A 27,450-nucleotide genomic window follows, 5' to 3' on the forward strand; every position below is an offset into this window, starting at 1 on the left:
AGAAACAGGAAAGTCTGCCCTTGGTTTGCTGCTGATGTAAACTCATTGAAAACTTTAGGAACTTTTGTAAAAGATGTCTCCACTTCATAAAGCACAAAAGCAAGCCAGATTTTAAAAATGGACTTGCATTCAAAAGAATTAACACCAGTGGTGAAAGAGAGAGAACTGGGTGTTTCAATACATCACTCTCTTAAAGGCCCACGACCAGTGCCATCAGGCTATTGCTAAAGGGAGCGGAGTTCTAGAGTATATTCACAGGTCAATGCACTATAAAACAGAGCATGCTACTTTGTCCTGGTACAAGCTCCTAATCTTGCACCTGGGGCCATTAAAATCCAGACAACCCATAAAATGCTGCATTATCTTGCTATTTCTTTATACCGGGAGTTTACTTACAGTACACGAAGTTTAAATGAATCTAACAGTTGCCCTTTCAGAATTAAGTAATGTAAAACTTTTATTTAGACTAGAATACAAGGAGGAAGAGATTCACATGAAAAAGGACTAAAGATGAGAGTGTTGAAGCATCCATCTTGTTTGGCTTCACTGAAAGTTCCTCTCTGAAATAATCAAGAAGTTACGCAATATTTAAATAACAGGAACCCATGAAGTGGAACTCTCCCTTTGACACGCCAATTCTCAAGGTGACAAAGCACTTGTCAAAGAACAAAGTATGGACAAAGTTTGGCTGGGCTCTCGCATATTGATCTACTTTTATAAGGAGATTTGAAGGCGAGGAATGCAATTCCGAAGTTAATAATTGTAGCAGGGACCGTGTTGACATTTAAGAATGGGTTAGATAGGTGTTTGAAGGAAAAGGGAATAAAGGGATGAGGATACAAGCCAAGTAAATGGGACCAGGACTACTGTTCATGTGGAAGATAATCACCAACATGGACTGATTGCAGCCTGTTTCCATGTTCTAATTTACATGTCATTCTGTATCTTGTAACCAAGGGCACACTGGGAGCGAGGACACAAGTGCAAAGACCTGCCTGAGATTCAAATTGAATTCTTATAGAGAACAACCTGCGAGAAGGAGCTTTGCCGAGGCCCTGAATTGGAGAGAAATGTTCGTTCCTACCACACTAGTCTAATATCTAAAAGCTCAGATCACCATCAGGTCACTCCATTCTGTGGTGGTGCTGTTATTGCTCCATTATACTGAACACAGATTGATCTGAGGACACCCATTTATTACATGACACCAACATGTCTGTTGGACATGGGTATCTTCTCCACCACGAGTAACACAGGTACAAAGCATCCCACTTATTGCATGACACCAACGTGTCTGTTGGATACAGGATTCTTCTTCACCACTAGTAACACAGGTACAAAGTGTTCTCCCCATTATTGTGATGGTACAGTAATGACTCATGATCAATGGGCAAGAGTGAGAGTGACTGCCCGACTGATGGAGCAAGTACTTACACCAGCTGTGTTGCACCCCATCCCACAGCTTTGGAGGCAGAGATCAGGCCTTCCGTCCAACGCGAATTCTTGGCGTAGAATTCCTTCGGAGTTGCTGCCCCCTGTGAATGACAAACGTTATTTCACTAACTGAATCCAAAAATTATGTCAAAAGGACCACTGGCTTTGTGAGATCATTTTAACTGGTCAGGGTGAGAGGAATTTCCTGGAGATTTTTCTGAAATTGACCTCAGAAGTTTTGCACTTTTTTTTGTCCTCCAAGGAGATTGAGTGATGGGGATGCAGGGCAGGTTGTAGGCTGCATCATGTCTGGGTGGGGCAGGCTTGATGGAATAGTTGGTCTAATTCCTGTCCTTTTTCCGTCAAATTGCTGAACTCAGGGATTTAATCAGTAATAATACCAATAATTGAAAGCAAAGTATGAGCATCTGAAGGGTAAAATGGAAGTGACCCTGTCCCAAGGTGCGTTACAGGAGTATTATGAGACAAAATATTTGACACCAAGCCACACAAGGAGAAATTAAGGCAGATGACCAAAAGCTGGTAGGTTTTAAGAAGGGTCTTGAAGGAGGAAGGAGAGGTGGACAGGTTTAGGCAGGGAATTCCAGAGCTTGGAGCCTAGGCAACAGAAGGCACGGCCACCAATGGTTGAGCGATTATAATCAGAGATGTTCAAGAGGGCAGAATTAGAGGAGCGCAGACATCTTGGAGGGGTTGTGGGGTTGGAGGAGATTACAGCGATAGGGAGGGGCGAGGTCAAGGAGGGATTTGAAAATAAGGATGAGAATTTTGAAATCGAGGCGTTGCTTAACCGGAAGCCAATGTAGGTCAGCGAGCACAGGGGTGATGGGTGAGCGGAACTTGGTGCCAGTTAGGTCACAGGCAGCCGAGTTTTGGATCACCTCAAGTTTATGTAGGGTAGAATGTGGGAGGCCAGCCAGAAGTGTGTTGGTCAAGTCTAGAGGTAACAAAGGCATGCATGAGGGCTTCAGCAGCGGATGAGCTGAGGCAAGGGCGGAGATGGACGATGTTACGGAGATGGGAATAGGCGGCCTTGGCTATGCTGCTCATTAGCGGGATCATTGGGGTGAGGGGTGCTGTGTGGTGTTGGTGTTTCATTAGCGGGATCGTTAGGGAAGCCATGTCCCAGAAATCTCATGTGGACAGAGACAGCTATCCTTACCCTTGCACTTTCCACAATCTCCTTCTGCAAACTCGTTGAAGCCACCACCAGCTGTCTTATTGCCTGAAGTGTGAGAGAATGCAGTGTTAAGTTACTGACATGGCAATAGACTTCTGCAGATGAGCCAACCACGAATTCTGGAACCACTTTCTCAGGGGGCACTAAATGTGTCAAAACCTCATATTTTCTGCTACATCAGAACATTTGTTCAAACGAACCAACTTTACTATAAAACTACTGATCTTCAAACATAACCATCACATCATTCCTACATTGCTCTACAATGAAAGGTGCTGAATTCCCTTTTACATGCTGTAAATATTATAAAGATAAATAAAAGCAAAGAACATTGATTATTTGAGTCTATTTTTTTAATAGGTGCAGCAAGGTTTCCATCGTTTCCGCAGGATTCACTGTCTGGTAACTGAACATTATATTCATCATTTGATAAACACCAGATTACAGGGTGCAGTTCTTACCTTCATCAGATCTGTGCAAGAGTTTAAGATTCTGCAACAGACAGAAATGAGAATGAAATGGCTTCAATACACATTGGCAAAAGTAAAAATCAAATTAAATCTGTTTTAATTAACTAGGTGGTGTACATGACTGGTGAAAGCATGAGTGGTGAATTTTGACTAACCTTTCATTGACTTCAAGTTTAATCCCAGAGCTTCCTTGTCTGGCTTGGTTCATCATTTCCTGCAGGTTAAATGATAGAGCAAGAACTGAAGACATTCATTGAGTTTCAGAATACATTGGACAGCTCCTCTCTCCAGAGAGCAATTCAAACTGCAAGATTAGCCAACACTATGTGAGTTAGACACATCCCTATTGGCATGTTTTAAATCATTAAGAACGTCAATCACAGATTTCTCAGAACTCTCTGAAATAGAATGGACTAGTATTGCAAAATAAATACCGAATAACAAGGCAGGTCATCAGGTATTTCCAATAAATCTATGGAATGGATTTTTAAGAAGCTATTCAAAGTAAAGATACAATCAGTAGGAAAAACTCTAATAGTAGTGATTGCTAGTGGTTAAGTGTGCAGTGTTATAATAGGGCATACAATTCGGCAAGGTACCAGGTACTAACTCAATGTTCCTAGGCTAGTGAATGGAGAGGGGCGGGCAGAGAAGAAGTGAGGAAATCGGCCAGAGTTTCTACTGCTGATCACCATCCAGTGCCCCCTGTTATAAAGTGCATGCATGTGGAGACCTGTTCGTAATATACAAAGTGTTCAGCCCCCTGCAGTTCACACACAGCCCACAGCATGGTGCCCAAGAGCAACATCTGACGGGACTTTTTGCAATTTTCCTTCTCCGAGCCCTCTCCCCAATGGCACAGCGGAGGATCCTTGTCATGTGACTATCCTTCCCATGATCCCTACCTCCTGCTAGCTGGCGCTCCATGAAATGATGTATACACACACCAGAGGATGATAGAAAATCCACTGTACACCAGAAATAATTACAGAAAGCACAGAGATTTCAGTCTGAATTCTATGTTAAAATCTTCCATCTAATACATGGCATATTTGAAATGTCTATAGCACAAAAAAACTGCCAGCGTTTCTAACAGACTCCTCAGAAACTGAGCCACTCACAAAGATACACATTGAAGTGCCCCTCACTACATCTCACAAACTCTTTATATCCTCCAATTCGCCATGATCAACACCACATACGATCAACAGATCCAGATACATATGTAAAACATGGCCCTCACTTACAGATGTTTAAGTTCAGAGTTCATCAATACATTCGATCAATTGCATGTGATGAGTATATAGCGTTATCAGGTTTGGCCAACGAGTACATGAATTGTAGCAATCGATATCACCAATAATACCATTGTGTTGTTGTTTGAGAGTATTCAGGGCAATTACTTTGCTCTCACTGCCTGGGATCAAACTACAGGAAGCTAGATGGAACAATCTGCAGGACGCTGCCTGGAATCACCTTTCAAGACTTTAATTGAGCGAAAAGCAAATTATTAGGCATTACGATTATGCATGTAATCAGGGAAGTGATTCAAAACCATTAGAGAAGGGACTCTGCTTTCTTTAGAGGCAGATCTTAGCTTACCTCAATCCTCTTCACTGCATCTTCAATAGCTGCGGAAGTTGATGCCATCTCCTTATCCACCATATCCCCAAGTTCCTCCTGTTTGACATCAATGCTCTTAGGCCTCAATTCCTGAATGAAAGTTTTCAAAAAATACAATCAATACTCATAGAAAATATCAACTGATGATTATTCAGAACATAAATCTTAAATAGTTTGTTTTTATATTTCAAGTTTTATCTCCTAAGAAGTCTTATTCTGCAATAAAATGAATATATTTGTAAGAATAGAAATAAACTGCCAATAAACAGACTGAATCCAATTTGACAAAATGTCACCAAACATTGCCCCTCTCTCAGGCTGCAGTTATACTGCCGCTTTCGCAATGCTGTACGGCAGGTCCCATTCCAGAAAAATGACAGTACGATGCGGAGTCAGGATCTGATCTGATTCAAACACTGCGGTGTGAGAAAGTATCCCGAGGCCCAGTTGGTGTGGATTGCCATGGGATACAGTGACAAGCAAGTTTAAAGAAGTACGCAGACAGTTTGTTGTCCCTGGATATTTTATAAGCTGAAAAAAAGTCCATCAGAGAGCGCTTGGAAGCGTTTGCTGACTGAAAAAACAAATTCAAGCAGGCCCTTCCAACTGCTCTCTGCACACTCCGAGTTTATTGGCTGGGAGTGGAGTTCTGTGCACGCGAAGAAACACACAAGCACAGGGTACTAAGGGTTACAGAACCAAGGCGGGTTGATGGAGTTCAGATACAGATCAGCCATAATCTAATTGAATGGCGGAACAGGTTCAAAGCCTACTCCTGTTCCTATGTTCCACGGAGTTCTCTCCTGACCTCCAGAGCAGCCACAGTACAACACTGTCAGCTACATACTGCACTCTGCTGGTCCCTGACCGATAGCCCAGTGCCTGCATTATCACAGCATTAGAGGAAATCAATGCAACCTGCTCAGACCATGTAGCATGGGATTAGATTGATCCATGTATACCTCAGCTGAAGAATATTAAAAAGCAAAGCAATAGTCCTTGTTGATGCAGGCAATGCATTCCCATTTAATGCAGTCATCAACTTCACAGCAGATGGATCTTTACCTTGCAGCCAATTTAATATCCATTCCCGAAGAGTACCCTAAACTCCCAACACAGTGAATTGAACAAGAAGCTCTTCACGTGAACTGTGTCACACGTTTCCCGGAAGTTCCGATATACCATGTTATCGGGCTTCCCAGAGCCCACTTAAGATGTCACCTTCTCAGTTGAGAGCCCTGGATTGACCGTACCTGTCCCAGGTCAAGAATACGCTGCATCACTCTCCTCACAGCAGCTGGGTCTGCATGGGCAACCGATTGTTTATCCTTCAAGTCATTCAGATAGCGCAGGCTCTCACTCCCACACTCCCTGCAGTTGTCGGTCAGTCCTTAAGGGATGAAAAAAATACAAACATAAATTCATTTTTAAAAACTAAGCAGCTGCTGCACAGAGCTCCTGCGTCATCTGTTCGGCTGAAAGGTTCCGATTTTAAGTGAAATATTTAGGAAGTCCCACCATGAGATTGGCAATTACCTGAGAATTGCTCTTGACCAGGCAGTAAGGATGATGCAAATGTCTCATGCTGCAGTTTTGCTTTATACCCACTTTCAGTTAGGACAGATCCACAGTATACAGGCGGGTTCCCCCAGTGCCAAGGAGTACTTGGTGCAGTAACTGTGGAAAAATTATTCAATGTTCCACTGTAACCACCACAAATCACCTCTCTCGTGGGGAGGGGACAAAGGCTAAGTATCTTTTTCCTATTACTGTGTCAGCTGTGGCTCAGTGGGTAGCACTCTTGCTTCTGAGTCAGAAGATTGTGGGTTTGAGTACCACTCCAGGGAGTTGAGCACATAAATCTAGGCTGACACTCCAGTGCAGTGCTGAGGGAGTGCTGCACTGTCAGAGGTGCTGTCTTTCAGATGAGATGTTAAACTGAGGCCCTGTCTGCTCTCTCAAGTGGATGTAAAAGATCCCATGGCACTATTTCAAAGAAGTGCAAGGGAGTTATCCCCAGTGTCCTGCCCAATATTTATCCCTCAATCAACACAATAAAACAGATTATCTGGTCATTATCACATTGCTGTTTATGGGTGTTTGCTTGTGTGCAAATTGGCTGCCATGTTTCCTAATTACAACAGTGACTACACTCCAAAAGTATTTCATTGGCTCTAATGTGCTTTGAGACATCTGGTGGTTGTGAAAGGCGCTATATAAATCCAAGTCTTTCTTTCTTTCTTCTTACTGCTGATCGTATCATTTTGAAAAGTTAGACGAGAGTGTTGCACATTTTTCCTTCCAATGTCTAGTATTTGCACTTGTCTGTACTGAATTCCATCTGCCCTTGATTTGTCCATTTGCAGTTTTTACCCAGCTTCCTTTGTGGGCCCCTGGCAGTTACCTCACCTCATTTACCTTGTGATGGCCCGATTCCGCCCGCTGACATCATTGTGACTTAAAGTGGATCGTTCGACAACATGCTCTCTGGGCACTGGAGAAAGGGGTCTGTAAAATCAGCATCCCTGCAGATAAAAGTGTTGCAATAATGAACTCCAGGAGTGGCTGGGTTCAGTACTTACTGTCAGCGTGATCAGTTTGGGCCAGGTGTGATGTGGCACTACCGTTTACTATGGTGTCAGCAGTCAGATGTGCAAACCTGGTCAATCCTTGTAGGAGGCCACTGGCATCTGCAGGAACAAAGGAAGAGAGTTTCAGAGACAATGAAGGGGAAGGTTGAAGTGAATATTATACGTGGAGTGTCCCAAACCAGATTTGTTTAATAATATTATTAATACTATATTATGCATAGAATAGGGGTGAATTACAGACATGTATGCAGTTCAGAAACAATGTTGGATTAAAAACTAGCAAAGTGGGACCTCCTTCACGCTTGTAATTTACTCTCGCATCAACCATTAATTTTTATTAACAGGGTATACAAGGTATTTTTGAAATTATATCTAGTCTTCATAAATCTGGGCTCCTTAATGACTTTGCGTGTAAACCACTGCATGGTTTGGCACTGAGACATAAAGATGAGGAAGGGCCCAGCTTCAATCCCATGCCTGGTTCACGTTAATGGATCTAAGTGGGGGGGAGCTGAAATAGGATCCTCAGTTACACCAGGCCCCCATATCCTTGGACTATGGGAGGAGACGCAATAGCCAAGCTCCCTGGTCTAGTCACCCTCTGCTGGATAGTGCACTTGTTCACTAACTGAAGGCAGGATTAAGCTTGGCTGTGATGGCCTCCACAGTTGAATAGTCTGGAAATCTGTAGAGTCACAAATGACAACTTGGACAAGGCGCTGTTGGGGGACCAGCATCCATTGAATCTTACCACAGCAGGATGTTATAAGGGGAGGGGGATCTAAATAGACCTTCTGTGATACATTTCTGGCTGGGGCAGCGATCACCTCTTACAGAAGGTAGGTACTGTGGGGAATTCAGGACCAGCATGATCTCCTGGACTAGTTTTGATCGCCTTGATGGGTTGGAGAGGAATTTTCCAGATTTTTTCCCCCCGAATTGGCCAGGGTTTTTTTTTAACCTCTCCCAGGAGATCACATGGTTTCGGGTAGGGTGGAGAGTAGATATTGTGATGCACAAGGTATCACAATTATGTGGGATAGGCTGGATAGACCAGAGGGTCTTTAGCTGTCCATCATTGTTTGTATATTTGTATGTTTGTTTAAGGTGGAATAGCCAGAATTGTATTAGTGAACACCTGGGAGCAGGCTGTGCACTTGTTCAGCTGGGAGGGCACAGCACAGGCAGACCCAAGATAAAGAGAACGGGGAGAAGAAATATTTAAAAAGGGAGTTATATCCACCTTCAAAAGAAATAATCAAAATACAATTTGGTAGTCAGAATCTTGACTTGCCAAATAATTAAATGCTGCCCTTATAGAATCTGAGCCGTGTGTGTCCGAGGTTGAGGTGAGCATACCTGCCATGTTCTTCAAGTAGTGGGAGTGTCCTTGTTGCATCAAGTTCACCGACTCCAGGGCAGCCTCTGCCCTGTTGATGAGGTAATCTACAGGAGATGGACAAGATCAGGACCCTTTGTTTGGTTTTGCCCCAGACCTGGGTGAAATACGTAGAGTACAGGACAGGGTTTGGGAGCAATCACACATTCCCACAATACCATCTCAACTACTAGCCTACTTGAAACTGGCACTGCTGGACCTCAGCTGCTCCAGGATGGGTTATGCGGGAGCTTCATGACTCACCTACTCTCCAGGCACCATTCGGCGATCAGGAACACACAGGAAATGCCAGGGGAAGAGGGCCACTATATTTGTTTTACTAAATTGTATTACTGGCGGACCTCCTGTAATATCGCTTGTGGCGAGTTGGATAATAAGTGGTCTATTTTAGTAACAGGTACACTATAGCACCCTATAAATATCGCACAAGAGAAGAGGCAGAACCTGTGAACTTGTTACTTATAATCAGCCTGCTCACTAGAACACTTTGTGGTAATGAAGGGCAGGATAGAATTGCGTCTTTTGCTTCAGTGTGAGGAATTGGTTTGGTAACTGGGGTAGAAGATACAGAAAAAAATGAAGTGGTGGGAAAGTTGATTCTGTGAGGATGTGGGCTGGAGATTTCTCAACAAATGAATACTGTAGAGCTGCTCCAAAAATGTCATCGAAGGAATGTGACAGAAACCGCGGGTTCTGTGGAGCTCGGTGCTGGTGTGGAAGAGTTTGAAGTTCATTAACTAAGGGAGAAAGATTGTAGGGCGTCACCTTGGAGCTGGGGGCCCATCACATAGCGCTGGTGCATTGATATGGGAGCAGCCACCACGGAGTACGGTGCGTGCAAAATGCACCAAGCAGAGGCCCGCTCCCTGTCAGAGTTTAGTGCGGTTGGTTTTAAATGAGTGACAGATCCTGTGGGATAAATAGAACAATGCAAGTCACCCCTTCTCATGACTTCACAGTTTATCACTCAGTCCTCCCTTCGGCTATGCAACCTCTTCCTTGCGTCAAGCATCCAAAAAGCACCCAGCATTGTTGGCGAAGCTTCTCTGCGTGTGGGAACACGAGGAGGAGATGTAATGTGGGGAAATATTCCCAATGTTACTTACACACATCCTGTTATAATATAATCAAACATCACTCAGTAACTGTTTCTGTTGGAGCATGGAATATGGAGTCACATAATTGGTGGGTAAAAATAGATGGAAATATTTGTAAAGGAGCACCACCTTCATCATAACGGGAGTTGAACAAGCCGGGATCATCAGGTGCCACTTTGGCCACGACACAATGATGGATTTCAATGTGATTTCGGTCATTGTGGCATACAGTTGTAAACAAGCATTTTAATGAACAGTTTTTATCACAACAGTGTCCCGTTAAAAACATTCGCTAGCATTCTTACAAAGAATGTTTTTGTACGCTTAGAAACCATTTTATTCTCCCCAAAACGTACAGCTTCCTTGCACTTCCGCTAACAAAATGCCACATGACGGAAGTGACAAAGAGAAAGTGCTTCTACCTGGTGAGCTGGTGCATCTAATGTGAAGTGGATCATCGAGTTTCGCCACAGCATCTTGAATGATGTTCTCAGCTTCCCTTACAGTTCCCTGGATCAGGTAAAACTGTTCATCTAGAAGCTTCTGCTGAAGCAACTGCTCTCGATTAGCCTAAAATGCGAATCAAAATACAGTAATCAGTCAGTTTTTATTTATACTGTTATTTCCAGCCCTTGATGATTAACCAGACTAGAATTCAAAGAAAGCAAGAGAACTCAGAGAAAGATAGAGAGAGAGAATTCAGAGAGAAAGCGAGAATTCAGAGAGAGAGAATTGAGAGAGAGAGAGAGAGAGAGAGAAAGAGATAAATAATAAACAGAGAGAGTGAGAGAATTCAGAGAGAAAGAAAGAGAGAGAGATTGAGAGAGAATTTAGAGAAAGAGAATTTAGAGAGAGAGACAGAGAATGAGAAAGAGAAAGAAAGAGAAAAAAGAAAAAGTAATTTATTTAGCATCTTTCACATCCTCAGAATGTCTCAAATCACTTCACAGCCACAGAAGTACTTTTTGATGTTTGGTTAGTGTTGTAATGTAGGGAAACATTGCAGCCAATTTGTGCACAGCAAAGTCCCAAACAGGAATGAGAAAATGGCTAATTATTAGTTTGAGTGGTGTTGGTTGAGGGATGTTGGCCAAGACACCAGGGAGAACATCCCTACTCTTCTAATAGTGCTATGGGATCTTTTACGTCTCATCTGAAAGGTGGCACTTCAGACAATGCAGCACTCCCTCAGTTCCGTACTGAAGTGTCAACCTAGATTTCGTGCTCAAGTCTCTGGAGTGAGGATTGAACACATGACCTTTGACACGGAGGAAGAGTGTGATCACTGTGCCATGGCTGACACCTATATAGTAAATATAAAGCAGGCGACCTAAAGGTAGAATAATAATTTCCGTGGATTCTGACCTTCTCCATCAATTTGCTTTGGAGCTCCTCCAGGTCCCTAGAGCTCTTTTCGTTCTCGCTACGCATCATGCTCTCCTTCTCCTGAATCGTGTTCCTCAGTGAGTATGCTTCTTCCTCCTTCTCAGCCACAGTTTTCCTCAGATTGTCCTTCTCTGCCTCAAGGCTCTGCAGTCTGGAACTCATCTCAGAACCTGTCTGCAAACAAAGTACCAAACTCTGATTACTATGTACGGTACTAATTATAGTTAATGAATTCCAAGATCAGTTCATCTACTTTAGTCGTAAAATGAATCTCCATTTCTGTCAGAATTAAACACAGAATTGGAACAATTTCTGCTTCAGATGACAAAATCAAAACTCTCCTTACATAGAATCATACAGCACAGGAGGCCATTCGGCCCATCGTGCCTGAGCCAGCTTTTTGAAAGAGTTGTCCAATTAGTCCCACTTCCCTGTTCTTTCACCATAGCCCTGCAAATGTTTCTATTTCAATTAAGTTAGCAATTTTGATGATGCAGATCAATGTATCAACTTAGGGTGTTGGAGTAGGACTTGTGCCAGCATTGTCCCATAATCCTCCTCTCCAAACACTAATGAGGAAACATTCCTTTTAAAATAGTGACTTCAAAAGTTCTCAGTCAGTCAGAAAATCAATACACCATCCAGTCTGAAACTGAGTGATATAGAGCGGGCAGATTGCTGCTCCATGCCGAGGCAGACGGTGTCAGCTGGGGAGGTCATTGGCGGAATACGAGGGGTCGTCTTGCCCCTGAGCTAAAGACAGACTTGCATTCGTATTGCGCCTTTCGTGACCTCAGGATGTCCCAAAGCGTTTTACAGCCAATGATGTACTTTTGGAGTGTAGTCACTGTTGTAATATAGGAAAAGCGAAAGCCAATTTGTGCACAGCAAGCTCCCACAAACAGCAATGTGATAATGACTAGATAATCTGTTTTTAGTGATGTTGATTAAGGCATAAATATTAGCCAGGATAACTCCCCTTCACTTCTTTGAAATCGTGCCTTGGGATCTTTTACATCCACCTGAGAGGGCAGACAAGGCCTTGGTTTAAAGTCTCATCTGAAAGACGGCACCTCTGACAGTGCAGCACTCCCTCAGCACTGCACTGGAATGTCAGCCTAGATTTTTGTGTTTAAGTCTCTGGAGTGAGACTTGACCCCACAACCGCTTGGCTCAGAAGTAAGAGTGCTACCCACTGAGGTGGGCGGGGGAAACAGCCACAATCGCTGTTCCAGGTTGCCATCCAGTGGTTCATGGTGGAATGTGCGTGTCTGTTGGATCAGGCTTCGTCATGATCTCTCCCATGTTCAAACAGCCTGCCAATACTCAACTGTACAGGCTCACGATTTCAGAATGGCCAAGAAGGGTGAGGTACCAAGGAATGGTTAGCAGCCATAGAGCTGTACCCCAACATGAGTCAGCACCTTCCCGAGTAGAGGGGAAGAAAATGGAAGGAAAAATAAATGCAGCATTTCCATTCGGTCACTCTTGCTCCTGGCCGCGTGCTAGTTTGTACCTGTTCAGAGTTCCGCAGCGAGCCGTGGATGGTAGACAGTTCTTCCTTGCTGGCATCCAGTTCCCTTTTCAGTTGCTCCATTATAAAGCTCTGGTCCTCCAGCTGTAAATATGGATATTAGGCAATGTCAGGGTAACACAGCTCACGCAGACATTGTAACCCTGCAGGTTCCATGACTCGGAAGACTAGCCACGAGCTGCCAGTCACAATATGGCTAGAGTTGAACTTTACACGGTCATACAAGAATTAGCTCTATACACATCTGTCCCAGGTAACCTGTAACTAGGATCTTAATGCAAAGCAATCGCACCAACAAGAAGCAAAAAAGAGATGCCGGTAGATATTTTATATATGATGTTTAAGGATCATGGGCCAATTCAGGAGAATAAACTTCTGCTCTAACTAGTTGCTACACGTTACTAAAGTGTATTTTCAGAATGTGCTATGCAAGTAGGCAATTGTTAATTGGACCGTTTGATTGTTCTCCATCCTGCATCTTAAAATACATGAGCCGTCACTCAAGTGAAAATGGTAAGCATTTCTGAGACAATAACAAGGGGCAACAGAGACACCCATAAAGGGAACAGGAGATATTATCAGGCAATTCAAGATAATGCTGTCTCTATAATATTTTTACCTATGAAAGAACAGAACATGCAGTGAAGGAGCAGCGAGTATGTTTATTTCACCCATGGCTAAGACTCCATCACACAGAAGTTGATACCTTTGTCACTCTATCCATTCGACTGTTCTCCATGCTGTGGCCTTCACTGATCCTTGGGCACCACGGACTATTGAGGTAAGGCTACAATCTCTTATTTGTTAAATAGTGAATCGTACCACTTGCTTCCACCTATTCTCCCGTGAGGTTCCTGCACGTGTCACTGGGTATCAATGACTATTTTGTAAGCTGGAGACAGCTTCTAGAGAAACATAAAATGTTGCTGTTTCCACCATCGTGGAAAGCACGTTGAGATGCCTTTCTGTTTATGAGGAGCAGTGTGGAAATGTAGCTTGTTGCTTCATTTAACATAAATTGGTCGAAGATGTCAATTAAATTAGAATCCCGCTCAAGGCGGGATGTTTTTGAAAAAGTTGATGAATTCACTGCCAGGTGAAACTCAGGCCAAGAAATTATTTGGCAGCTAAACTGAATTTTGACACTAGAGGGTGCTACCTAGCTCAAAAAGCCCTAACCATGGTTGAGTGTCAAGGATGAGCATCATCCAGGAAAGATTGCAGAGAGGGTAAAAAAAGATCATTTCCATTACATGGATAGAGTGACATTATAATCCGTATCACATCTTTTACAAGGAGGTGTCGTCATATGATAAAGCATTTAAGTAGTCAAAGGCAGATTAAATGACATTTTGCAATATAATAGCACTGGCAGGTCGATCCATTAATGAGTTTATCAAACTGTAACTTTACCGGAGCAGTAAAGCTATGTGATGCACCACACAATAGGATTGTCTTTACTTGCATGTGTCATGTATCCCACATTACTGTATATAACTGTATCTTACCATGCTATACATGACTGTAACTGGATATGACCTGTAACAATAAGCATACCTTACCACCAGGGGTGCACTTGCAGGAGACACTCCATACCTGTCCCACTGAGGTATGTAAAGAGAGGTCTCAGGCAAGTGCAGCACTGGAGAGCTGGAATTAAAGGTGCAGGTCCTGAGTGACCTTGACTTCAGCATGTGTCTCGTGTAAGTCAGTACATTAGAGTCAGGACTTAACAGTGGCGACGAGTTACGGGATCACAGAATCCACAGAATGGCTCAGCTGAGAAATACAATGCTGGAGACAATTGGGATGACTTTATAGAAAGGCTCCAGCAAAGCTTTGTGACCAAATACTGGCTGGGCGACGATAAGGCAGACAAGAGAAGAGCCCATCTCTTGACCAGCTGTGGCTCGAAAACATACGCTTTAATGAAAGACCTGCTGGCACCCGAGAAACCAGCAAGCAAGTAGTTTGAGGAGTTGATCACACTGGTGAGCGACCACCTGAAGCCAGTGAGCAGCCTACACATGGCCAGACACAGGTTCTACAACTACAGATGCTGTGTGGGCCAAAGCATACCCGACTTCGTGGCGGAACTTCGGAAGCTGGCTAGTTCATGTGAGTTCCTCGATGAACTAAGGAGAGAAGTACTGAGAGACTTTTTTTATTGAAGGAATAGGCCACGCAGGCCATATTCTGAAAGCTTATAGAGACTAAGAACTTGACTCAAGAGGCAGCAGCACTGGTCACACAGACGTTCTTGGCAGGCGAAGAAGAAACGAGGCTGATCTATACTTCGGGTACGACAACCAACAAGGCATCGGAACAAGGGGTTCACATTGTGAAACAAACCGCTACCCCCACACACAGACAAAGGCAGGAGAGCAGGCCTTCAACAGCAGTCAGTGGCGCCAGAAGCCATCAAAATCAAGGGCCACATGGACGGCCGATCATACCTCATCAACCCACAATGCGAGCAATCAACAACAGATTGAGAGAAGCTCAAGTGAGATCAGCCAGAAGCAGCTCATCCTTCGGAAACAATGGAAACGGTCTGTGTTGGAGATGTGGGGGAAGGCACTCAACCAGGGTGTGTCGATTTCAGCATGCCGTTTGCAGAAATTGCAACTACACAGGGCATCTGGCTCGCATGTGCAGAAAAACAGCAGCTCGGCTGGTATACGAATCGGAAGGGTCGGAAAGCGGACCAGAAGACGGTTGGAACAGTGCACGGGACGCCGAGGTACAGCGGGTCAACACGATCAATGTCCACTGTTCTTACACCAAGATGCCTCCAATTATGATGAGGGTTCTACTCAACGGGATACCCATCAACATGGATCTGGACACGGGGGCCAGTGAATCCCTCATGAGCGTTCAACAATTTGAACAGCTGTGGCCGCACAAAAGCCAAAACTCACGAAGATCGACACCAAACTAAGGACCTATACTGAAGAAATCGTCCCAGTCCTTGGCAGCGCCATGCTCTCAGTCACACACAAAGGGATGGTGAACCAACTTTCCCTGTGGATTGTCCCCGGGGATCTCCCAGCCCTGTTGGGGAGAAGCTGGCTAGCAGAACTTAATTGGAAATGGGATGATGTTCACGCCATGTCGTCAGAGGAACGGACCTCCTGCTCAACAGTTCTAAGCCGTTTTGAACATCTCTTTCAGCCAGGTGTGAGCACCTTCAAAGGGGCTAAAGTTAGAATCTACATCACACAGAATGCCAGACCGGTCCAGCACAAGGCTAGAGCTGTGCCTTATGTGATGAGGGAAAAGATTGAAAATGAACTGGACCGGCTTCTGCAGGAAGGCTTAATTTCTCCCGTGGAATTCAGCGACTGGGCAAGCCCCATCGTCCCTGTCATGAAGCCTGATGGATCCGTGCGAATCTACCATAAACAGAGTCTCCCTACAGGACCAATACCCGCTGCCCAGAGCGGAGGACCTATTTGCCACATTGGCTGGAGGAAAACTTTTCTCAAAACTAGATCTCACATCTGCGTATATGACGCAAGAACTGACCGAAGAGTCTAAGCTACTCACCACCATCAACACACATCGAGGCCTTTTTGTGTACAATCGATGCCCATTCGGCATCAGGTCGGCAGCTGCTATATTCCAGCGCAACATGGTGAGTCTGCTCAAGTCCATCCCGGGGACGGTTGTGTTTCAAAATGACATACTCATCACGAGCAGGGACACCGACTCTCATCTCCGCAATCTTGAGGAAGTACTAAGTTGATTGGATCGGGTAGGCCTAAGAGTTAAAAAATCCAAGTGTCTGTTTCTCACGCCTGAGATTGAATTTTTGGGCAGAAGGATTGCCGCTGATGGATTCCGCCCAATCGAATCCAAAACCGAAGCGATTCGCCTGGTACCCAGGCCCCGGAATGTCTCGGAACTGCGCGCCTTTCTCGGGCTACTCAATTACTTTGGGAACTTTATGCAGAACTTGAGCATGCTGCTGGAGCCTCTCCACATGATACTCAGAAAGGGGTGCGATTGGTTTTGGGGGGATGCCTTCTATGTTCCAACAGTGTTTTAGCCTTTTTTGATCCAGGTAAAAAGTTAGTCCTTACGTGTGATGCGTCAGCGTACGGGGTCGGGTGCATTTTACAGCACGTCAATGATGCGGGTAAATTGCAGCCCGTTGCTTATGCCTCCAGGTCACTTTCGCGGGCAGAGCGCGGGTACGGTATGGTTGAGAAGGAGGCGCTTGCGTGCGTGTACGGTGTCAAAAAGATGCACCAATACCTTTTCGGGGCCAAGTTTGCGTTAGAAACCGACCACAAACCCCTCATGTCCCTACTATCCGAGTGCAAGGCATTGACGCGGACTTGGAGCTCTGCGAACGTCGGTGCACCATTTGTGCCCAACTCAGTAATGCCCCCAGGGAGGCCCTCCTAAGCCCCTGGCTCTGGCCCACCAAACCGTGGTCGCGGGTGCATGTAGACTATGCGGGCCCATTCATGGGCAAAATGTTCCTCGTAGTCGTTGATGCATTTTCAAAATGGATCGAGTGCACCATTTTAAACTCGAGCACCACCTCCACCACTGTGGAGAGCCTTAGAACCATGTTTGCAACGCACGGCATTCCTGACATATTGGTCAGTGATCATGGTCCGTGCTTCACCAGTGCTGAATTTCACAATTTTATAGTTGGCCACGGTATAAATCACGTTAAGACGGCACCTTTCAAGCCGGCCTCCAATGGCCAGGTGGAGCGAGCAGTGCAAATCGTTAAACAAGGCATGCTCAGAATCCAAGGTCCCACGCTGCAGAGCCGTCTGTCGCAACCGCTGCTGGCATACAGATCTCGTCCACATTCGTTGACTGGGGTTCCCCCCGCGTAACTATTGATGAAACGAACCTTAAAGACCAGGCTCTCGTTAATCCTGCCAGACATGCATGAAATTGTTGAGGCTAAGCGACAAAAGCTAACTGAGTACCATGACCGAAATTCAAGGGGGAGGTGGAATGAGATAGGGGACAAAGTGTTTGTGCTAAACTATGGCCGGGGTCCCAAATGGCTTGCAGGGACAGTAACAGACAAAGAGGGAAACAGGCTACTGGTGGTACAAATGGACAATGGCCAAACCTGCCGGAGGCATGTAGACCAAGTAAAAAGTAGATTCACTGATAACACTGAAGAACCAGAGGCAGACTACAATGTGGAACTCACACCACACCTGGTGGACAGACAGGTGGAACAACCTGAGGAAATGGGTAGTCTCAACAGATAGCCCAGGCGAGATACCAGCAATCACACCGAATGAAAAACAGGCACCAAGGCAAACAACTGAACCACAACTAAGATGCTCCACGTGAGAGCGCAGACCACCTGAGAGACTGAATCTATAAAGGCAATAAGACCTTGGGAGAGGGTGATGTCATATATCTCACATTACTGTATATAACTGTATCTTACCATGCTATACATGACTGTAACTGGATATGACCTGTAACAATAAGCATACCTTACCACCAGGGTTGCACTTGCAGGAGACACTCCATACCTGTCCCACTGAGGTATATAAAGAGAGGTCTCAGGCAAGTGCAGCACTGGAGAGCTGGGATTAAAGGTGCAGGTCCTGAGTGACCTTGACTTCAGCATGTGTCTCGTGTAAGTCAGTACATTAGAGTCAGGACTTAACAGCATGTATTTATAGAAATGATCAGTGTGGCAATACAATGACCAGTTTCCAATGAACTACTTTCACTGCATACTTAGTACTCGACGTCAGAAAATGTCACTTTTTGATGGAAAGACTTTAGATAGAACAGAATCAATATCAATGCATTAAAACACATTACCAGCAGAACATCAAAAGATCAGTGCAGAATATAACATTATAATTCAACTTCTTTCAAGCTTATCAATCAAAGCTTCCCTGATGCTCTGGGGGAGGATAAGCACTTAAGTGGTGTGATACCAAGCCATGCAGGCCAGTTGAAATCCCTGGTTCCAGCTCTGGCCTGTGCTGTTACTTGACCTTAGTCAGGGCAGTAATGGAGACGCCACAATTTCACTCCATGTCCTTGGGTGTATGAACTAAAATCTTTACAAGATGGCTAGCTCAGGCCATTCACAATTCCCTTGAGCTTTAATGACTATTGATCTGCCTAAAGTAGGTTGTAGCATACGTATCCCGTTATAAAAGGATAGAGTCTGGGAAATTGTTCTGCAAATTAATTAAAGGGCTGAAGAAGACCGTCAGTAAACATATTTTGAATCTGGATAGGTTTTAATTTGATGCCGAATAGGCTTCTTTGGATACATTGGAATCATTACAGTCCTGACATTCCACAAGGGTTCTCCTGATCTCCTGCCATAACTTCAGCAGGACCCCCAGAGAATCGGTGTAAACAGTCCTTTCCCTGGAAGCTCCGCCGATCTCCCACCAAAGTTCAAGCGGGAAATCGAGAGAGCTCCCACAGAACTTCCAGCCCTACATGTTTACAAGTTATCACTGTACCACCGATGGGTAAAGAGCGATTGTTAAACTCCACAAAGTTGGGAGATCTTTGAAGCAGCTTCCACAATTGCTGAAAGATTAGCCGCATCATTTAAAAAGTGACCATGCACACCTCCCCATTTGGTTCCAGGGACACATTCATTGCCTTGACATTTGTAGCCAGTTTTGATTAAACTCGCCTTGACAGGGTCAGGATTATAAAGCTTTTGTCTCAAAAAGCAACATTATATATCACCTAGGCTGAGAATACTTCACTTCCCTCATCAATTCTGTTAAATTTGCCTTCATCTTTGGGAGGTACATCCATTTAAAACTAGCAAAAGTCTAACATAACATTCATTCTACTAGTTTCCAGAGATAAGAAAAGACCATTCCTCATATCCATCTCGAGGTTCATTTTAGAAAGAGGATTAAAATTGGTTTCTCTCGAGCGCAATCCGACCTGGGCTGTCCAAGCAACACGCTATTTCAGCCCTTTAATATGTGTTTTAAAGGATATCATGCATATGATCCTTGGCTACATGTTACTTGTTGCAGGAATGCTCTCTGTATCATTTCCAGCCAAATAAACGGGAAGATCTGATGGTGTCTGCCATTTATCATCCCAGCTCCCTGATTAATGTGGACTACAAAACTCTGGTCAAAATGGCAGCCAAAGATTGTACACCTGCCAACATCAGGAAAACATTGAATACAAAAGCAAAATACTGCGGATGCTGGAAACCTGAAATAAAAATAGAAAATGCTGGAAATACTCAGCAGGTCAGGCAGCGTCTGTAGAGAGAGAAACCGAGTTAACATTTCAGGCCGATGACCTTTCATCGGAACTGGAAAAAGTTAGAGGTGTAACAGGTTTTAAGCAAGTGCAGAGGCAGGGAAAGGGGACAGGGGAGGAAAGACCAAAAGGGAAGCCACTGAATAGTCCATACTGCACCGATAAAGGGCCATCAGCCTCCGTCTCCTTGGATACTTCACAAACCTGTGTTGCAGTAAAATGCGTTTTGTTTAAAATTGTGGCTTGAGTGTTTTATTTTGTCAATGGATTTGATACATTTTGCAGTAATTTTTAAACCTGTGTTATTGTGATTTCAATTAAGATACACAAGGTTGCCCTGCATTACCTCTTCTAATTCTTTTAACTCTGGACCTCTAGTAATGGCATTTAATTAAAGTGTTTCAGGATGTCAGGGATTGTCCTAATTTGGTGCTAGCTCAAGAGACTTATTAATAAGTAAATTAGTCGATACATGTAAACAAAATCCACTTTTGTCAACTGGAATCTGGACCTTGCTAGAATTTAAAATCGGCGTTTTTAAATTACTTCATACATAGAACTGCAAAACGATGCACTCAAAAGCTACTATTTTCCTTTTTACCACATTCTCTCCATATTCTGCAGTAATACAACGCACTAAGCATTTATTTAAGACCATAATAAATTAGTCGCAGTTTCAGATTGTGATTTCATGGTTTAAACGTGATTCAAGAGTTTCCTATGGTAAGGTAAGGTTAAGTGTGTCCTTACCGAGTGTGGTAGGGTTAAGTGTGTCCTTACGGAGTGCGGTAGGGCTAAGTGTGTCCCTTACGGAGTGTGGTAGGGCTAAGTGTGTCCTTACAGAGTGTGGTAGGGTTAAGTGTGTCCTTACGGAGTGTGGTAGGGTTAAGTGTGTCCTTACGGAGTGTGGTAGGGCTAAGTGTGTCCTTACAGAGTGTGGTAGGGTTAAGTGTGTCCTTACGGAGTGTGGTAGGGTTAAATGTGTCCTTACAGATGTGGTAGGGTTAAGTGTGTCCTTACGGAGTGTGGTAGGTTTATGTGTGTCCTTATGGAGTGTGGTAGGGCTAAGTGTGTCCTTACGGAGTGTGGTAGGGTTAAGTGTGTCCTTACGGAGTGTGGTAGGGTTAAGTGTGTCCTTACAGAGTGTGGTAGGGCTAAGTGTGTCCTTACGGAGTGTGGTAGGGTTAAGTGTGTCCTTACGGAGTGTGGTAGGGTTAAGTGTGTCCTTACAGAGTGTGGTAGGGTTAAGTGTGTCCTTACGGAGTGTGGTAGGTTTAAGTGTGTCCTTACAGAGTGTGGTAGGGTTAAGTGTGTCCTTACGGAGTGTGGTAGGGCTAAGTGTGTCCTTACAGAGTGTGGTAGGGTTAAGTGTGTCCTTACGGAGTGTGGTAGGGTTAAATGTGTCCTTACGGAGTGTGGTAGGGTTAAGTGTGTCCTTACGGTGTGCGGTAGGTTTAAGTGTGCCCTTACCGAGGATGGTAAGTGCCTCAAACAGTGTATGAGGATTAACAATAACAGTAGGAGTAGTAGGAATTTAAGGCAACAAAAAAGGTGATGACGAGAACAGGAATTAAAAAGCTTAGTTCTTTTGATAACATTGGGCTTGTGACAAATCAAAATGTTGTAAGCCTCAAAACCATCTATGACAAAATTGAAGCATATTTGTGTGTGTTAGATTCTCTGTTGATCTCTTTCATATTAATATTGGATTCTGAAAGTTGCAAGAATGCAAGTTATGGTTTGGGGTACAACAGGTATCACTTCAGGTGGATTATTCTTTAGAAGCATTACGGACACCTTTTTGTTTAATTTTCATCATATTCAATTTGGGCTGTTTGGTACTTGGTCAGGTACAGAAATAATGAGGAAGGTTGTTGTACATGGAATTATACCTGGAAAGGGAATTATCAAGCAAGTAATTGAGAGTTCTGGCACAGATCAAGGGATCATGTTATTTCATTCCATTCCAAACATCCTATCCAACTGGCATCATGGGGTAGTGGTTTTGGTTTACAGTTGTGTCTGGGGTAACAATGTGGGCCGACAGTATAAGGAGAGAGCCAGTGATTCTTTATAGCCTCTTTGGCAGACGTCTCTGTGTGGGGTATCGATTTGGCTGCTTGGGCCGGTCAGTTAGGGGACTTTAAAACCAGCAGAGACCCCAAGCTAGATCTGGCTCCATGATAGCTGTTTGAAATGCAAAAATGAGTGAATGTGTTTCAATGATCTCTCTCTCTCTCTCTCTCTCGCTCAATGTTACATTGAAAGTCATTGAGGTGAAGCATCAGTATGTTCTGACATTGAGGACATGGGTAACGATTGTAATGACTGTAAATATGCTGCTTGTATTGAGTGCTGGTCATTTATCTGCTTAATGTTAAATCAATTTGTCTGTTGGTTTCTAGCTCGAGCCTGGATCTGATAAGATTGTACTGAAGGCGTGGAGGTCTCATGGTGGCACACGATATAGTAAAGGTCCCCCGCTTGATGTCAGGATCTCACTATCTTTACCTAGATACTAGATAAGTGTAAAGACTCCCTCTGGTTCGAAGGGAATGCAGAGGGTTCCTTTATGGGGCCGTCACTGATGCTGAGTCCAAGAAATATATCTAGTACTGCCCAAAAGCCCAGAAATGCACTGTCTTGTTCTGACATTTCCAGGTCATGGCCTGGGACACATCCAAAAAAGTGATCTGGATGCCAGATCAGGCCAGGTGTCCTCCAGAGCCTAGAGCGGTTTACCTGCGTGGCGACAGTTCACCCTTACCTTCATCTCTGCTTCCCTTTTAGCTTCTTCCATGGCAAATTCAAGCTCCTGTTTTGTCCGGGCCACTTCTTCCCGGGTCTGCTGCGTAACCGTCAACTGCTTGGTTGTCTCAGCGCTCTGCATATAACAAAAACAAAGGAGATTCAACCCCTCTCCTATCATGGTGCTGTATTCAAATTTATTACAGTGAAGTTTTTTTGATTGTTTTATTGGTCCAATCCAGTATAAACTCTGAAGGATCAGAAATAACTTAGAGGCATTTGGGAGCTGGTCACCAAGATGTTTATCATGGATCTCAGCAACTCTCCCAGCAATACAGCGAAGAATCAGTTACACAAAACGACGAGGACAAGCACAAGCATCATTCTGTGCCGCTTTGCAATCAATATATTTCTCCCAATCGCTCATTAAATGTGTTATATTGTGCGACACTGAGCCACAGATCAAGATCCCATATTTAATCTGTACGGAGAAGGCCAATCTCAGCTCAGGAAGCAGTGGAGCTGGGGGCAAGACACAATGTCCCTGGGCTGAGGAGGAGCAGGAAATAAACTAGAGTTTCCATTCAGATTGCTATGGAGTGGCTCTTACTGGATAGACTCAGAATGATACAGCACAGAAGGAGGCCATTCGGCCCGGCTGTGGTAGAACTGTCCAAATAATCCCACTCCCCATAACTCCGTAAAAAAATTTCCCTTCAAGTATTTATCTAATTTACTTTTGAATGTTACTATTGACTCTGCTTAAAAAACAGATGATCTTACATTAGTGTTTGTGGAATCTTGCTGTGCGCAAATTGGCTGCCGCATTTCCTACACTACAACAGTGACTACGCCTCAAAAGTACTTCATTGGCTTTAAAGCGCTTTGGGACATCCTAAAGTAAAAGATGCTATATAGATACACGTCTTGCATTTAAATCCTTGTGTGCTTGCATGGAGGGGATCAGGTTAGCCTGTTCTGTCCTTCAATAGGTCAAATAACCTGCTGAAATTCAGCATCAATAAAAAGTGGTGGTGCCTCCAAATTTATGAGAAAAAAACAAATCTGATCCAATTCCAGTGTAGGTCTCTGCAGTTTTAAATCTGGTTCATGCCAGTAATCCCTGGAAAGGGAGAATATAACATGGTGCAATAGATAAGGTATTCATTGTATTCATACTTTCAAACAGTCATACATGGTAAATATTAGAACACCCCCACATGTCTACCCCACTAACCCACGATCAAAGAACAAACATCTGGCTCAAAGCCGCAAAGTGTCACAAACAAACACACACAAGCTAACAACCTGTTCCGACTGGCTGGTATAATCTTGATGAATCATATAAATAAATGGGTCCAAATACGATAATCAGTAGAATATGCAGAAGATTATGTTGCTAGACACCAGTACCAGAATAGAGCAGAACTTTGACACAAAACACAAAAGTATGTTTAAACCCAGTAACTCTTATGGTGTCCAGCCATAATACAGAGCTGCTCCAACAAGGCAAAGCATAAAGGAAGCCAATCCTTTCCCTCGACCAACCTCCCTGCCCCCAAAGGTATCAGTTCCCTCCTGGTGTACATGTCTACAGCCACCAGTCACCCATCACTACCACCCATGTGGCCATTCTCTATGTGCGAGCCTCAATAGGCGAGTGTTGACTGGCTCTTCAATCACCTGATCCCTACACACGCCTCCGCCAGGGTCTGGTGGATAGTGATCTGGAGCGGAGCCCGAGGATACCTTCGCTTCCCTAACCCAGGAGCTCCGAGGCCAATGATAGCCACCCGACCTCTTTCCTGATCAGCTAACTCTGCACAGACTGCAAACAGAGTGGCCAACCCTCCCGGAATAGATCTCTGGGGTACTGTCGTGAGCAACCCGGAGAACATAGAATAGATGTGCAAAGTTAAAGCACATGGGATTGGGGGTAGTGTGCTGATGTGGATTGAGAACTGGTTGTCAGACAGGAAGCAAAGAGTAGGAGTAAATGGGGACTTTTCAGAATGGCAGGCAGTGACTAGTGGGGTACCGCAAGGTTCTGTGCTGGAGCCCCAGCTGTTTACATTGTACATTAATGATTTAGACGAGGGGATTAAATGTAGTATCTCCAAATTTGCGGATGACACTAAGTTGGGTGGCAGTGTGAGCTGCGAGGAGGATGCTATGAGGCTGCAGAGCGACTTGGATAGGTTAGGTGAGTGGGCAAATGCATGGCAGATGAAGTATAATGTGGATAAATGTGAGGTTATCCACTTTGCTGGTAAAAACAGAGAGACAGACTATTATCTGAATGGTGACAGATTAGGAAAAGGGGAGGTGCAACGAGACATGGGTGTCATGGTACATCACTCATTGAAGGTTGGCATGCAGGTACAGCAGGCGGTTAAGAAAGCAAATGGCATGTTGGCCTTCATAGCGAGGGGATTTGAGTACAGGGGCAGGGAGGTGTAACTACAGTTGTACAGGGCCTTGGTGAGGCTACACCTGGAGTATTGTGTATAGTTTTGGTCTCCTAACTTGAGGAAGGACATTCTTGCTATTGAGGGAGTGCAGCGAAGGTTCACCAGACTGATTCCCGGGATGGCGGGACTGACATATCAAGAAAGACTGGATCAACTGGGCTTGTATTCACTGGAGCTCAGAAGAATGAGAGGGGATCTCATAGAAACGTTTAAAATTCTGACGGGTTTAGACAGGTTAGATGCAGGAAGAATGTTCCCAATGTTGGGGAAGTCCAGAACCAGGGGTCACAATCTAAGAATAAGGGGTAAGCCATTTAGGACCGAGATGAGGAGGAACTTCTTCACCCAGAGAGTGGTGAACCTGTGGAATTCTCTACCACAGAAAGTTGTTGAGGCCAATTCACTAAATATATTCAAAAAGGAGTTAGATGTAGTCCTTACTACTGGGGAGATCAAAGGGTATGGCGAGAAAGCAGGAATGGGGTATTGAAGTTGCATGTTCAGCCATGAACTCATTGAATGGTGGTGCAGGCTCGAAGGGCCGAATGGCCTACTCCTGCACCTATTTTCTATGTTTCTATGTTTCTGTGAGAAGTGGCGGCGCTCTGGCAGGCGGGAATGGAGACCAATAAACACGTTGCGGGATGGGTTAGGCCGCACTGGAGCCTATGTGAGCACTGTAGGCAGCAATAACTGCTTGCCTTTTGGCTACAGCAGTAACCACTTTAGGTCTTAACTTTGTTAGTCCAATCAGTTCCTTTTTCCATTTGCCTTCCCCCTTCTCCTCCTCCCCCCACCCCCCCCCCCTCCCCCCGCCCCACCTCCGTCATTTTGCTGCATCTATTTCCAAGTCTGTAACACATCAGTCAGAGATTTATCAGAACATTTTAGGACATGGGATTGGAAACCACTGCTGGACTTTTTTTTTCCTACTCAGATCCCCGGGGTCAGTGGGAAGGTCAGAGAGCACAACCTCCAGGGTCAGTGGGAAGGTCAGAGAGCACAACCCCCAAGGTCAGTGGGGGGGTCAGAGAGCACAACCCCCAGGGTCAGTGGGGGGTCAGAGAGCACATCCCCTGGGATCAGTGAGGGGTCAGAGAGCACAACCCCGGGGTCAGAGAGCACCCTCTCCGGGGTCAGTGGGAGGTCAGAGGGAGGTCAGAGAGCACAACCCCCGGGGTAAATGGGGGGTCAGAGAGCACAATTCCTGGGGTCAGTGGAGGGCGGGGTGGGAGTCAGAGAACACAACCCCCGGGGTCAATGGGGGGTCAGAGAGCACAATTCCTGGGGTCAGTGGAGGGCGGGGTGGGAGTCAGAGAACACAACCCCCGGGGTCAGTGGGGGGGGTCAGAGAGCACAACCCCTGGGGTCAGTGGGGCGTCAGAGAGCACAACCCCTGGGGTCAGTGGGAGGGGGGGTCAGAGAACACAACCCCTGGGGTCAATGGAGGGGTTAGAGAGCACAATCCCTGGGGCCAGTGGGAGGGGGGATCAGAGAAGACAACCCCTGGGGTCAGTGGGAGGGGGGGTCAGAGAACACAACCCCGGGGTCAATGGAGGGGTTAGAGAGCACAATCCCTGGGGCCAGTGGGAGGGGGGATCAGAGAAGACAACCCCTGGGGTCAGTGGGGGACCAGAGAGCACAACTCCTGGGGTCAGTGGGGGGTCAAAGGGCACAACCCCTGGGGTCAGTGGGGGGGTCAAAGAGTACAACCCCTGGGGTTAGTGGGGGGGTCAGAGAACACAACCCCCAGGGTCAGTGGGGGATCAAAGAGCACAACCCCTGGGGACAGTGGGGGGTCAGAGAGCACAACCCCCGGGGTCAGTGGGAGGGGGGTTCAGAGAACACAACCCCTGGGGTCAGTGGGGGGCCAGAGAGCACAACACCCGGGGTCAGAGAGCACAACCCCCGGAGTCAGTGGGGGTCAGAGAGCACAACCCCCGGGGTCAGTGGGAGGAGGGGTCAGAGAACACAACCCCTGGGGTCAGTGGGGGGCTAGAGATCACAACTCCCGGGGTCAGTGGGGGGTCAGAGAGCACAACCCCCGGATTCAGTGGGGGGTCAGAGAGCACAACCCCCGGAGTCAGTGGGGGTCAGAGAGCACAACCCCCAGGGTCAGTGGGGGTCAGAGACAGCCAGCAGGTTTCAGAGGCCGTCTCTGCTGATCAAAGGCCTTTGAAAGATCCAAAAAGACACAGTAAGGGTCCAAGTTTTGCTCTCTGCACAGAAGCTGTAAAGA

The 27,450-nt window shown here is 45.3% G+C and overlaps 1 protein-coding gene across 2 annotated transcripts in view; it reads right to left on the minus strand.

Annotated features, from left to right (window-relative positions):
• The window catches only part of hip1rb (huntingtin interacting protein 1 related b), a 179,631-nt gene that overhangs the window by 11,559 nt on the left and 140,622 nt on the right, over positions 1–27,450 (minus strand). For both annotated transcript variants that reach the window (XM_070887784.1, XM_070887783.1), the window contains 12 exons: positions 22,760–22,876; positions 12,718–12,819; positions 11,181–11,375; positions 10,238–10,385; positions 8,679–8,765; positions 7,311–7,418; positions 5,982–6,118; positions 4,708–4,818; positions 3,261–3,319; positions 3,097–3,127; positions 2,618–2,680; positions 1,435–1,535 (listed from right to left, as the gene is read on the minus strand). In XM_070887784.1, coding sequence (XP_070743885.1) covers positions 1,435–1,535; positions 2,618–2,680; positions 3,097–3,127; positions 3,261–3,319; positions 4,708–4,818; positions 5,982–6,118; positions 7,311–7,418; positions 8,679–8,765; positions 10,238–10,385; positions 11,181–11,375; positions 12,718–12,819; positions 22,760–22,876 — 1,259 coding nt within the window. The remainder of the gene's footprint in view (positions 1–1,434; positions 1,536–2,617; positions 2,681–3,096; positions 3,128–3,260; positions 3,320–4,707; positions 4,819–5,981; positions 6,119–7,310; positions 7,419–8,678; positions 8,766–10,237; positions 10,386–11,180; positions 11,376–12,717; positions 12,820–22,759; positions 22,877–27,450) is intronic.

Source organism: Pristiophorus japonicus, chromosome 8, assembly GCF_044704955.1.
Source record: "Pristiophorus japonicus isolate sPriJap1 chromosome 8, sPriJap1.hap1, whole genome shotgun sequence".
Lineage (NCBI taxonomy): Eukaryota > Metazoa > Chordata > Chondrichthyes > Pristiophoridae > Pristiophorus > Pristiophorus japonicus.